General features: G+C 37.3%; 2 protein-coding genes across 3 annotated transcripts; both read right to left on the reverse strand.

The window, feature by feature from the left end:
* Positions 1–735: 735 nt before the first annotated feature.
* Positions 736–4,211, reverse strand: LOC132644599 (ADP,ATP carrier protein 1, mitochondrial-like). 2 transcript variants are annotated; one of them, XM_060361201.1, is made up of 4 exons: positions 3,978–4,211; positions 2,524–2,996; positions 1,836–2,204; positions 736–1,389 (listed from the first exon to the last, which is right to left on the reverse strand). In XM_060361201.1, the coding sequence occupies exons 2-4, from the start codon at positions 2,992–2,994 to the stop codon at positions 1,093–1,095; spliced, it is 1,137 nt and encodes a 378-aa protein (XP_060217184.1). In that variant the 5' UTR covers positions 2,995–2,996; positions 3,978–4,211; the 3' UTR covers positions 736–1,092. The 2 variants fall into 2 exon arrangements, with proteins under 2 accessions (XP_060217184.1, XP_060217183.1); XM_060361200.1 differs by lacking the exon at positions 3,978–4,211 and adding an exon at positions 3,123–3,780.
* A 5,310-nt stretch (positions 4,212–9,521) lies between these two features.
* LOC132644154 (uncharacterized) lies at positions 9,522–10,185 on the reverse strand. The gene is made up of 2 exons (XM_060360731.1): positions 9,973–10,185; positions 9,522–9,728 (listed from the first exon to the last, which is right to left on the reverse strand). Exons 1-2 carry the CDS (start codon positions 10,183–10,185, stop codon positions 9,522–9,524), a joined length of 420 nt encoding a protein of 139 aa, XP_060216714.1.
* Positions 10,186–12,104: the final 1,919 nt, after the last annotated feature.

Below are 12,104 nucleotides of genomic sequence, written 5' to 3' on the forward strand. Positions count from 1 at the left end.
TATTTGTGCACACCCAAAGTTGGAGGACATACTTGTCAGCTCAGACCAAGTTTAAGGGCCTGTTTATGTATTATGCCTTTGCTTTTTAAAGCAAAGTTGAAGGCGGAAAATGATTTCACCCATAAAAAATTATGATATAATTTTGACATATAGATTAAATTAAAAAAATAAAACTATTATTTAAGGATAAAATAAATTCTATACTATCTATAAATTCTATACTATCTATTTACGGAATTATCATGATGTTCTAGCATTATATATCATCCATTTTTTCCAATTTGATAGAAATTTTGTTATTAAGTGCATTGCATTAAAAAATAAGATGACAATTGAAATTTTGTTAAAGTAATACGATCTAATGTACTTAAACAAGCCATATTAAAATTTGTCATAATTTCATTTATTTTCCGTGCATCTCGGGAGTATGAATACTAATATTGTCCAAATGGCTACTTCATAGATCCAATTCAACGATGGGCCTTCTTTTTGTTCCAACTTCAACAATAGGGAGAAAGCCCCTAAACTGATATAATCAGTAACAATCTCGTACTTACAATGGTCTTAATTTTATTTGAATAAAGTTGGATGTAAAATTCTCAGTAACTAATTGATCAGATCCAACAGTTCAAATCCCTTAATCAAATCTTGTATACGTGAATCTGGTTGTTGCTTTTAGTATCTTCAAAATTGAGCAACTTGGATTTTGTTTGATATACACGTGACAACCGGAAGCACCACCAAAAACACAGAAATAATTAATGATTAACATAGAAAAGACTCAACTACATTATTGAGTTGGCTGGATAATCTATTTAAGATTACCCCATAAACAGAAACAAAACAAAAAATTGCACCTTTAGGCAAGACATGCCTTGTCATGTCTAACAAAATTGGGCAAATTCTACAGTGGCTTAATTTAGGAACCTGAATAAACCAACAACTGAACCAGCAGTTGCCACAATATGTATAACATTACTAAGTACTGACGAAATGATACTTCTGTTTGGTAGCTAATTATTCGAAATTCAAGTAAGAATCCTCGGAAGGATTAATGTTAAGTAGAGATATGACAAACATGATTGCTTAATCTTAAGCACCACCAGAACCATACTTCTTTCCCAGTATGAGTAACTGGAGTTTGTCGTAGCCAGATAGGACACCAGCGCCAGCAATAGCACGAAGAATGTTTGCACCAGCACCCTTGAAGAGGGACTTAGCACCCTCATTCTTCAAGATTTGAGTAAAAGCATCCATTGAGCTTTTGTATTTTACTGCTTCACCAGATGTCATCATCATTCTTCGACGAACAGTGTCAATCGGATAGGATGCTAGTCCAGCACCATTTGTAATTAGCCACCCTAGTGCAAAGCTAGCAAAGAAGCTATCCTGAAACCAACAAAACACCAGATGTATGAAAAATGACAAATAATTTTGGGCTTTTTTCATTTTTGGCCCGTCGGCCAAAATTAATTACGGGCTCTAGCCAAAATATACAAAATCTATACACTGATTATGTATATTACATGTATATCGTATGTATATATATACTTAATATACAAAACATATACATTTACCGGCTATTATGTTTTAGAGGTCCAAAAATGTAATTATGAGAGAAATAATATAGCAGGAAACACGTGTGTGCAAATGCTTCTTTCGTGTTTTTTTAATTCTATCAGATTGATAATAATCAAAATGAATCGAAGTATTGAAGGCATGCGTTTTAGACATCCAGGGGAAAATTTAAAGATGAAGATCATCATGGATGCGATCACTAGAGTTTGCATAAAATAAAATTTGACAATGTTTAGTTAGTACTGAAGCAACATTACCTGTAGGTTCTGAGGGAGAACCGGCTTCAAAGAATCGTACAGACCGAAGTAGAGACCGCGGTACACAATGATCCCAACACATGAAATATTGAATCCACGGTAAAGTCCAGCAATTCCATCAGATGCTAATGTCTTCTTGTATACATCAACCAGGCCATTGAACTGTCGAGCCCCTCCCCCTTTTGAAGCCTTAGCATCATTTGCTAGCCTAGTTCTGGCATAATCAAGAGAGTAGACAAAGAAAAGGGAAGATGCACCAGCTGCACCTCCTGATGCAAGGTTTCCGGCGAACCATTTCCAGTAACCGTCTCTGTCCTTTTTGAAGTTAAAAAGCCTCTTGAAGTAATCTTTGAATGCAAAATTCAAGGCCTGCACAATAGAGAGAGAAAAATATATCACGAGAACGAAATGAATAAGTACCTAGATTTTTAGGGGAACTTTTTCATTTTTGGCCTGTCAATGGAAATTAATTACAGGTCTTAGCCAAAATTTACAAAATCTATACACTGATTATGTATATTATCTGTAGATCGTATGTATATTTTACGTATACAATATGTATATTACATGTATAATATACTTAAATATACAAAACATATACATTTTCTGGCTATTATTCTTTTGACTGGTCCAAAAATGTAATTATCCCATTTTTAAATAACCGATTTTGACTGAGAAAAGTACGAGCCTGAGTTGGGAAATAACGGATAACGTTAGCTGTGTTGCCTCTCCACAACGACACAAGTCCTTCGTCCTTCATTGTTCGGCTAAAACATTCAGCTATGCCACTGTATGGTTTAGATAACCTCCCAGCCTTGATCATCTCATCCTGGTTCTGGATCAGGAGTTTCACACGCTCGATTGGAGCAGCAGCTGTCTTGGAGACTGCTGCTGAGACACCACCCATCAGAAAATCAATTGCGAAGCTGGAAAAACCTTTCTCTGAAGGAGCTTGCACAAAAACTGGCGATGAGTAGGATGAAACCATCGACATGTCATATTTTCCTTCACATCGATGCAACCAGGGCTTATTACTCTGATTTCCATATTTATATTGTCTTTGGTATGCCAGCAGATCTCGGTTTTGAGTAGATCTAAGCACGAAGTTTCCAGCTACCTTATGAGCAACAGATGGGTAGTGTGGCTGATCAATTGTCATCTCTGCCTCAATACAACAAGAAAGATCCGGAAAAGATTATACAATAGACAGACAAATAAATAATAAGCCCAAATGATAATGCTACTAAAGTACAAGTACATATTTAGGCTGAGGGAAGCAATGTAAACCTGTAAATGAAATTGCAAGAAACATAGCTTTTCCTTACAACCAATAAGAAATATTCCACTTTTAGACATACATCACTGACTAAATTTCCAGAGTTAGGTTCTCTCTTCACAAAATACATTCACAAAGAAGAACATTTTACCGGGAAAAAAATTGAAGTAGGTGTTACTGATATACAATTATTGATCTGTTCGATGGTCCAGACATGTCACATAAGAATTTCTCAGACTTGACTACAACAGCATACTCCCTTTTTCCCAACTGAGGAAAATGAAAAATATAACAGTACAACAACAATTATTATTAAGTCTAGTTGGGGTCAGCCACTGGTCATATTCTTTATTAAAATCAGAAAATTTAATAGTATAGGACCAAAATAAGAAAATATGAATCATGACGAATGCGCCAGAATTATAATTAAGGCTTATGGTCAGAATCATGACTTTCAGTTCTATTTTTGTTTCCCAAATGAAGGATCACAAACCGAATCCAAAAAAAAAAAAAAAGGATCATTGACATAACAATAAAATAGAAAAAGGAACTCGATAATACGTGTTAAGCGGCCTACACATCAATAGTCAATCATAATTTTGGTCTATCCCTCATATAGTATAGGCACATCCTACTTTTTGATACTTCATATTGCAGCAGAAAAATGCCAAAACAAACTTATAAAAATATATATATATCGTCCTGAGAACATATAACTTTTACGTGTAATTTTTCCATGAAAGATACATCAGCCATATACCACCAAAAGTAGAGAAAAAAGACTGTCAAATTTCAAATGCTAAATATCATGTCACATAAAAGAAACAAACTTTGAAGAAAATGAAGCAAAACTAGGCAAATCGTACCTTCGCTCTTTGAAGAATGTATATACTATGAATTAAGAGAAAATCAAGAAAAGGGTTGTACCTGATAAATTAGCTTAAGTTTTTGGCAATTGGGTTGCTTTTAACTGAGATTGAGAGTGGAAAGAGTCTTGTCTTCCTTTAGCAGTGGAATCAAAAGTGGAGACGATAGGCAGAGAGGAAATTACGGAGACTGTTGCTGGTTTAAATACGACATCTATACTCTCTCTAACAAAATTATTCATAGGTCGAGGCTTTAATTTGCAACTAAACTGTTTAATTTTTTCTTAATTTTGTTGTTTCTTGCGAAAAAAAATAAAAATACGTGCCATTTAACATATTTGAGTAAAACACAATGGAAAATTGTAAAATAAATATGACATCTATACTCTGTGTCCCCCCCCCCCCCCCCCCCCCGCCCCCGCCGTCATAAATTGTTCAAACATACCTCTCATTTAACGGAAATCTCCAAACTGACTCTAATAACCCAATTTCACAAAAAATAAAAATAAAAAAATAACCCACTCCCCTATATTATCTGCCCCGACCCACCTCCTAAAATTGTTAGGGTTTGCCCAGTTTGAATTTTACCATAATTGTATTTTAATTCAAAAGAGATTTCTTAGTAAAAATGTTTTCTTTGTGAAAAAGGATTTTATCATATTTATCCTTTTCTTGAAGGAGAAGATTTAGACCTCCATAAATGGAAGATTTGTCTTCTCATTCAAAACACGCATCCACAATGTAGTCATTAAAGAGTCTTTTTTAGGGGGAGATTATTCTCTCAATGAATTTTATGCTTTTATATTAGTTTTCCCATATGTAGGCCAAATGATCAAATCATATTTAGAACGGAAAAGGTCCAAAAATACCCCTAAAGTATGGGAAATGACTCACAAATATCCTTCATCCACTTATTGGTCCAAAAATACCCCTCCATCCACCTATTTGGTCTAAAAATACCCCCAATCTATTTTTTGGGCTCAAGAATACCCTTCAAACTAACACCCTAATTTTACTGGTATTTTTTCAATTTTAAAATGCCACGTGACTTGTTTTGATTGATCACATATATTATTTAATTTAAAAATTAAACCCACCCACATCGAAACCCAAACCCGTTGACCCATTTTTTTAAACCCACATTTCATTCGAAGAACATAAATAAGACAATTCTTGAGTGAAGCTTCTTCCTTTCATTGGATAAGCAGAGATGGTACTATTACCTTTCTTTCATTTTCGCATTATATGACATAACTGCCTCACAGTTTGTAGACCTAAAAGACAAACTTGAGATAGATTTCTATTTGAAAAGCTAACCTTTATGGTCAATAAACAATTCATAGAGTTTCATATATTTCAGATGCCATTTTCCAGAATATGACGAGGACATTTTTGTTGGCTATTTCTCTCTATTTTTATGTTTTCGATCCAAGTATTTAAAGAAAAGTGGATGATATTTTTACAACCTGGAATATCACATGCAACATATTTCTGTCCAAAATAGTCAAATAACATGCAGAAAAAAGAGTTACAAGACGCAATCTCCAACTGTAGAAACCAGTTTTGAATAAGTATTCAAGATTCAAACTTGAAAACAAAAATAAAGATTACAAAAATTACAGGACAACAAAAAAAAAAAACATAACTAATCCGATAGTGATGATTAACGGATATGAAAAGACGACGTAGGAAAGAGAGATTGGGGGTTAGGGTGCAAAGGCTGCTTCTTTTGCCTAAAGCTCCTAGGATATACGCTGCAGGAGTTCAGGAAATTAAATTGCATAGCGACATGTTACTTTCACATTAATTACACAGATGTATGAAAAGAGACTTAGAGCCCGTTTGGATTGGCTTATAAGTTGCTTATAAGCTGTTTTCAACTTTTTTGAATGTTTGGCTAGTCAGCTTAAAGTCATTTTGTGCTTAAAATAAACTCAAAAAAATAATTGGGCCCATTTAACTTAGCTTATCTAAAGCAGCTTATAAGCCAAAAAAAAAAATAAGTTAGACTACCCAACTTATTTTTTTTTAGCTTATAAGCACCAAACAGCTTATAGGCATAAGCCCATCCAAACAGGCTCTTAGACCATTCTTCATGTAGCGGAGAAAATGCATCACATAACAATCCAATCCACAAAAAGGCATTGAAATCAATTAAAAGATCCAAGTTCTCAAAAGAATTTCTAGAAAAAAAAAATAGCGATTGAAAGATGGAGGAAAATAGAAGAAAAAAACACGTTAGAGAAAGAAGAACTCAATATTGAATTTCGCTATGAGTAATAAATCGCAAAAGAACTTGACAGGAAGAGATACAACATTCTTTTTGAAGAAGGAAGGAACTCGCATAAGAAGTCCTGAAACTTAGCACTCCTAGAATAAAAAAAGTAATCGATGGGGTTTAATTTTTAAATTAAATAATATATGTGGTCAATCAAAACAAGCGTGAAAAAATACCATCAACATTAGGGTGTTAGTTCGAGGGGTATTTTTTAGTCAAAAAATAGGTTGGGGGTATTTTTGGACCAAATAGGTGGATGGAGGCGTATGTTTGGACTAATAGGTGGATGGAGGGTATTTGTGAGTCATTTCCCATACGTTAGGGGTATTTTTGGACCTTTTCTGTATTTAGAATAATATGTTTCTTTTAATATAGTTTTCTTTGTCGTCTGATTTGTCATCGTTCAAGGTTTGCAATTGTTAGCTTCCGCATGACTATCACGACCCAATTTCCCCAAACATGGCTAAGTCACGAAACATAAATAAGTGCGAAAATTAAATAAAGAAAAAGGTACAAGACTCATAATAACTCTAATAAAACATGGACATAGTAGTCTAAGTCAAAATAATACCCCAAAACCCGGAAGTCATAGTACATGAGCGTCTACTACGAGTACAAGACTGAATACTAAATACATAAGTTGTCTAAAATGAAGATAAGGCAGAAATAGTAAAGATAGAGTGGAGTCCAGTGCTGTGGGACCCTCATTAGTATACCCTAGAACTCTACAAAATGCTCCAGCAAGCTCCAAGAAAGGTGCTCAACTCGTACCCGGATCAGTACCTGTACACAAAAGGTGCAGCAAGTGTAGAGTGAGTACGGGAAGCACGTGTACCCAACAACATTGTTGACCGACCCTAAACTATAATGATGATGAGGGTTGGTACTTCCGATACTCTTCTTCTTGCTTTGTTAGTTCAAATCCACACATATTATAAGTATTCAACAAGTAAAGTAGTTACAAACGCTGAAGCCACTCTTACAATCCACTCCTATTCCAACTCACTTGTAAAGATTCGATTTTTTACTTAGTTAAGTCCAATTTGAGAATAAAGATTCCACATTTATATCATTTATGTCAGGTATAAGCCTAAAGATCCCATCTTTAAGTCCTTTGTCACACATATGCCATGAAATCAATTCAAACCATCATAAATATTATGAGATGTAGAGAATGCACGCAATGTAAGTGAATAGTATGCAATGCAATGGCCATATGCATAGGTATACACACGCTCTTGTAGTAGGTTTCACGTGACCCATGGGGGACTCATGAGGTCCATATACCCACTCGAAATACCAGATCTCCCAGATCACATCGGCTCCCAGCCGTTGGCCGAATATCATCATCCCTCCATACCCATATACCATATCTAATATCCGGTCTCTTAGGCCCCTGTCTTACCATTTACCAGTCATATGCTAACAATATCATGAAAGAATAAATGAATATACGTACATCATGAAAATGCAAAATAGCAAGTCAGTATCAAGATTTAAGTGTCTTTTTCCATAAATCAGACAAGATGTGGAGTGATGAATGCAAATCAAGTCAACAAGCACAAGTACTCAGTTAATCATGGCTCTCATGGCCCAAATAAGCAGCAATCATACCAACGTAAATGGATTTATCCACCATTCTCACGGCCCAAAGGCTAAACACATAATCTCCATCACAATTATAATACTTTTATTTTAATTACCCACACAGATACACCGTTACCCGCATAAGTGCTCGTCATATCACGAGTACGGGACCCCCAATTCCCTGTTTTGCCCCTTATTACATTACCAGCATATAACACTACATAAAGGGTCTAGTAAGTCTCAACTTGCCTAAATCCGAAGCCGAAGAGTCACTCCATGACCTTGCCTTTCCTCTAAGCCCACTCTGTCCAAATACATGTTCTAGATGAGAATACGAAGCTATGGATACGTATATGCCATAGAAAAGAATTCGGATCCAAAAGTCAACCTAAAACCCCGTCCCAAACCTCAAGAGTAAAATAGTAATTTAACGTAAATTTAGGTTCAATATGGTCAAATTAGTAATCTACATGATTATACGAACCCAAACACCCATATTGCTAAGGTTTAGTCCGAAACCTAAAAATAGACCCAAAAAGATACCCCGACCCCACAAGGGCAAATTTGGAATTTAAGCTTAGAATTATCTTACCCATAACTTAGATAGTCAAAAACTCAAAAATCATCAAGTTCTAATCACATTTAAACCCTCAATTTCATAAATTCAATGAACCCATTTTCATGGAAAACCCCCTAATTTCTACTCTAGAAATCATGAATTCAAGCGAAATCAAAAGGAAGAAATCAATTGAATATGATTAGATAAAGGTTTAGATCTTACCCCAATGAAGGAACTTGATCTTGGCACTTTGATTCTCTAAATTTCGAGCTTTCTAGCTTTTAAAATGGTGAACGTGAAATGTAACTCGAATTTGGGATTTTTAATCACTGTTCAGGCCATTACCCTTCGCGAACGCGACCTGACCTAGCTTAAACCATCGTGAACGCGATGATCAGGACAACCCGGCCTAGACCCCTACTATCTTATGCAAACACGAGCCCCTTCTCACGCCCTACTTGGTCCCCCTTCATCGCGAACACGAAGAAGGAAAACCAGATGACTGAAGCCAGAAAAATCTAGTTTCACTAAAATCCCAAACCAACACCCGGAACTCATTTGGAAACCCTCAGACACAAATCAAATATGCATTTCTATCATAAAAAATGCTATGAACTCGTTCGCGCACTTAGATTTCTCAAAAGTGGTCGTTTTGACCCGGGGTTGACCAAGGTCAACTACAACACTACCAAAATTCAACTTTCCAACCAAGTACCCAAAACACACCCGAAAGCTTCGGGACCCGAACCAACGGCTCGACTAAGTCAAAAATGACATTCTGGACCTAATGGAATCGATGGAATTAGGAAAATGACATATTTACCCCTAATGTTGACTTTGGTCAAACTTCCCCATTTAACTAACTCTCAAACTTCTAAACTTACTAAAATCAATCTGAAACTCGCCTGAGTACCTCGGGAACTGCGCCACCCATCTCCGCAAGCCATAAATACACAAAAGCAAGCTCAAGAAGGGTATTTTGGGAATTTCTAGATGAAAAGCTCAAAACAACTTAGCGAGTCATTACATCAGATACCACTAAAAATAGCGTTCGTCCTCGAATGGTAAAAGATAAAAAAGATACCCAGATCCTCAAAAAGTGGGGTATCTGGACGGCATATCAGTCCTCAATAGGGCAATGCCTCCATTCCACTTTCACTGAAATTATTTCCTTCGATCTCAACTTCCGAACATGTATGTCCAAAATGGCTATCGGCTGCTCCTCAAAACTCAGATTCTGATCAAGCAACACCGAATCCCGTCTAATCACATGAGAACCATCCGAATGATACTTGTTCAGCATCGAAACATGGAAAACTAGGAACACCTGAAAGACCTGGAGGCAAAGCTAACTCATAAGTCACCTCACCAACCCGCTGAACTATTTCGAAAGGACTAATAAACCTCAGACTCAACTTCCCTTTATTTCCAAATCTCATCACACCCTTCGTGGGTGAAATCTTCAACAAAATTCACTCCCTAATCATGAAATCTAAATTGCGAACCTTCCGGTCCCTATAACTCTTTTGTCTACTTTGGGATTTGAGAAGTCTTTCTTGGATCAACTTTACCTTGTCCAGCGAATCCCTTAACAAATCAGTACCCCAAGGCCTAATCTCGAAAGCATCAAACCAACCAATCGGGAAGAGGCATCTCCTACCATACAATGCCTCAAACGGGGCCATATAAATGCTCGAATGGTAGCTATTATTATAAGCAAACTTCACCAAAGGTAGAAACTGATCCCATTGATCTCCAAAGTCAATCACACAAGCTCGCAACATGTCCTCGAGGACTTGAATAGTCCGCTCGTCTGTCCGTCAGTCTGAGGGTGAAAAGTTATGCTAAGCTCTACTCCGGTATCCAACTCCTTCTACGTAGACCTCAAGAAATGTGATGTAAACTGAGTCCCTTGGTAGGAAATGATAGAAATAGGCACCTCATGCAATCAGACTATCTCTCGAACGTAGATCTTGGCCAACTTCTCTAAATTGTAAATAGTCTGAATTGGAATGAAATAAGCAGACTTGGTCAATCTATCCACAATGACCCAAATAGCATCAAACTTGCCCAAGGTGTGTGGAAATCCTACCACAAAGTCCATAGCAATCCGCTCCCACTTCCACTTAGGAATGGGCATCCTCTGAATAATACCACCAGGCTTCTGGTGCTCATACTATGCTAGAAATCCAAATACCGAGACACAAACTACACTATGTCTCTCTTCATGAACACCACTAATAATTTTGCTTCAAATCACTACATCTTCATCACTTCTAGGTGAATGGAATACTTCGAACAATGAGCCTCCTTCATAATCAACCTAGTCAAGTCTCCCACTCTCGGAACACAAATCCGAGCCTTGATCCTCAAAGCTCCTTCACCATCAAGAATAGCCTCCTTTGCCTCACTTTGCAACACTTTGTCCCGAATTTTGCATAACTTCACATCATCGAACTGCTGAGCCCGAATATGCTCTAATAAGGAAGACTGCATCTCCACACATGCTACAACCCTACCGGGCTCTGAAATATCAAGCCTCACAAAATGATTAGCCAAAGACTGAACATCCATAGCCAAAGGACGCTCTCCCATGCGCAACAATGCCAAACTACTCATACTCACCGCTTCCCACTCAAGGCATCTGCCACCACATTGGCCTCGCCCCTATGATAAAGAATGGTAATGTCATAAACCTTGAGTAAATCCAACCACGTATGCTGTTTCAAGTTGAGGTCCTTCTGATTGAAAATATACTAAAGGCTATGATGATCCGTGAGCACCTCACAATGGACCCCATAGGGATAATGCGTCTAAATCTTTAAAGCAAACACTACCGCCGCGAACTCCAAGAAGTGAGTGGGGTAGTTCTTCTCATGCTCCTTCAAATGACTTGAAGCATAAGCTATCACTTTCCATTTCTGCATCAAAACACAACTAAGACCCACTCTTGAAGCATCACAATAGATCGCAAAGCTCTCTCCCTCGATGGGTAAGGTCAGAATCATAGCGGTAGTCAACAAAGTCTTGAGCTTTTGGAAGCTCGCCTCACACCTCCACAAAACAACGATAGTAACCCGCGAGGCCTACAAAGCTCCGACCCTCGGTGATTGAAGCCGGTCTGATCCAATCACGAAATGTCTCAATCTTCTTTGGATCTACCACAATACCTTCCTTAGTCACCACATACCCCAAGAATGCTACCAAACTAAGCCAGAATTCACACTTCGAGAATTTAGCGTAAAGCTCCCTCTCTTTCAAAATCCCAAGCACAATCCTCAAATATTACTCGTGCTCCTCCTTATTCCGCGAGTATATCAAGATGTCGTCAATGAAAACAATTACAAAAGAATCCAAATAAGGCCTGAATACTTTATTCATCAACTCCATAAAGGCTACAGGATCATTTGTCAACCTAAATGACATCACTAAGAACTCATAATGCCCATAACGCGTCCGGAATGCTGTCTTAGGGACATCCTCTGCCCTACTCCTCAACTGGTGATAGCCAGATCTCAATCCAATCTTGGAAAAGACTGAAGCACCCTGAAGCTGGTCAAACAAATCATCAATGCGCGGAATAGGATACTTGTTCTTGATAGTCACTTTGCTCAGCTGCATGCAGTCAATACACATTCGCATGACTCACCCTTTTTCTTTACAAAGAACACAAGAGCACCCTACAGTGAAACACTAGGTCGTA

This window comes from Lycium barbarum, chromosome 6 (assembly GCF_019175385.1).
Source record: "Lycium barbarum isolate Lr01 chromosome 6, ASM1917538v2, whole genome shotgun sequence".
NCBI lineage: Eukaryota > Viridiplantae > Streptophyta > Magnoliopsida > Solanales > Solanaceae > Lycium > Lycium barbarum.

What these genes read in the sequence shown, in the direction of transcription:
- LOC132644599 (XM_060361200.1), bottom strand. Translation starts at nt 3,147, where the DNA reads ATGTTTCTTGCAATTTCATTTACAG. An exon ending in TCTTGCAATTTCATTTACAG is followed by an intron (nt 2,997 to 3,122) that starts GTTTACATTGCT and finishes GTATTGAGGCAG; the next exon opens with AGATGACAATTGATCAGCCA. An exon ending in TTCTCCCTCAGAACCTACAG is followed by an intron (nt 1,390 to 1,835) that starts GTAATGTTGCTT and finishes TGTTGGTTTCAG; the next exon opens with GATAGCTTCTTTGCTAGCTT.
- LOC132644154 (XM_060360731.1), bottom strand. Translation starts at nt 10,185, where the DNA reads ATGTTGCGAGCTTGTGTGATTGACTTTGGAGATCAATGGGATCAGTTT. An exon ending in TAAGGGATTCGCTGGACAAG is followed by an intron (nt 9,729 to 9,972) that starts GTAAAGTTGATC and finishes CAGGTCTTTCAG; the next exon opens with GTGTTCCTAGTTTTCCATGT.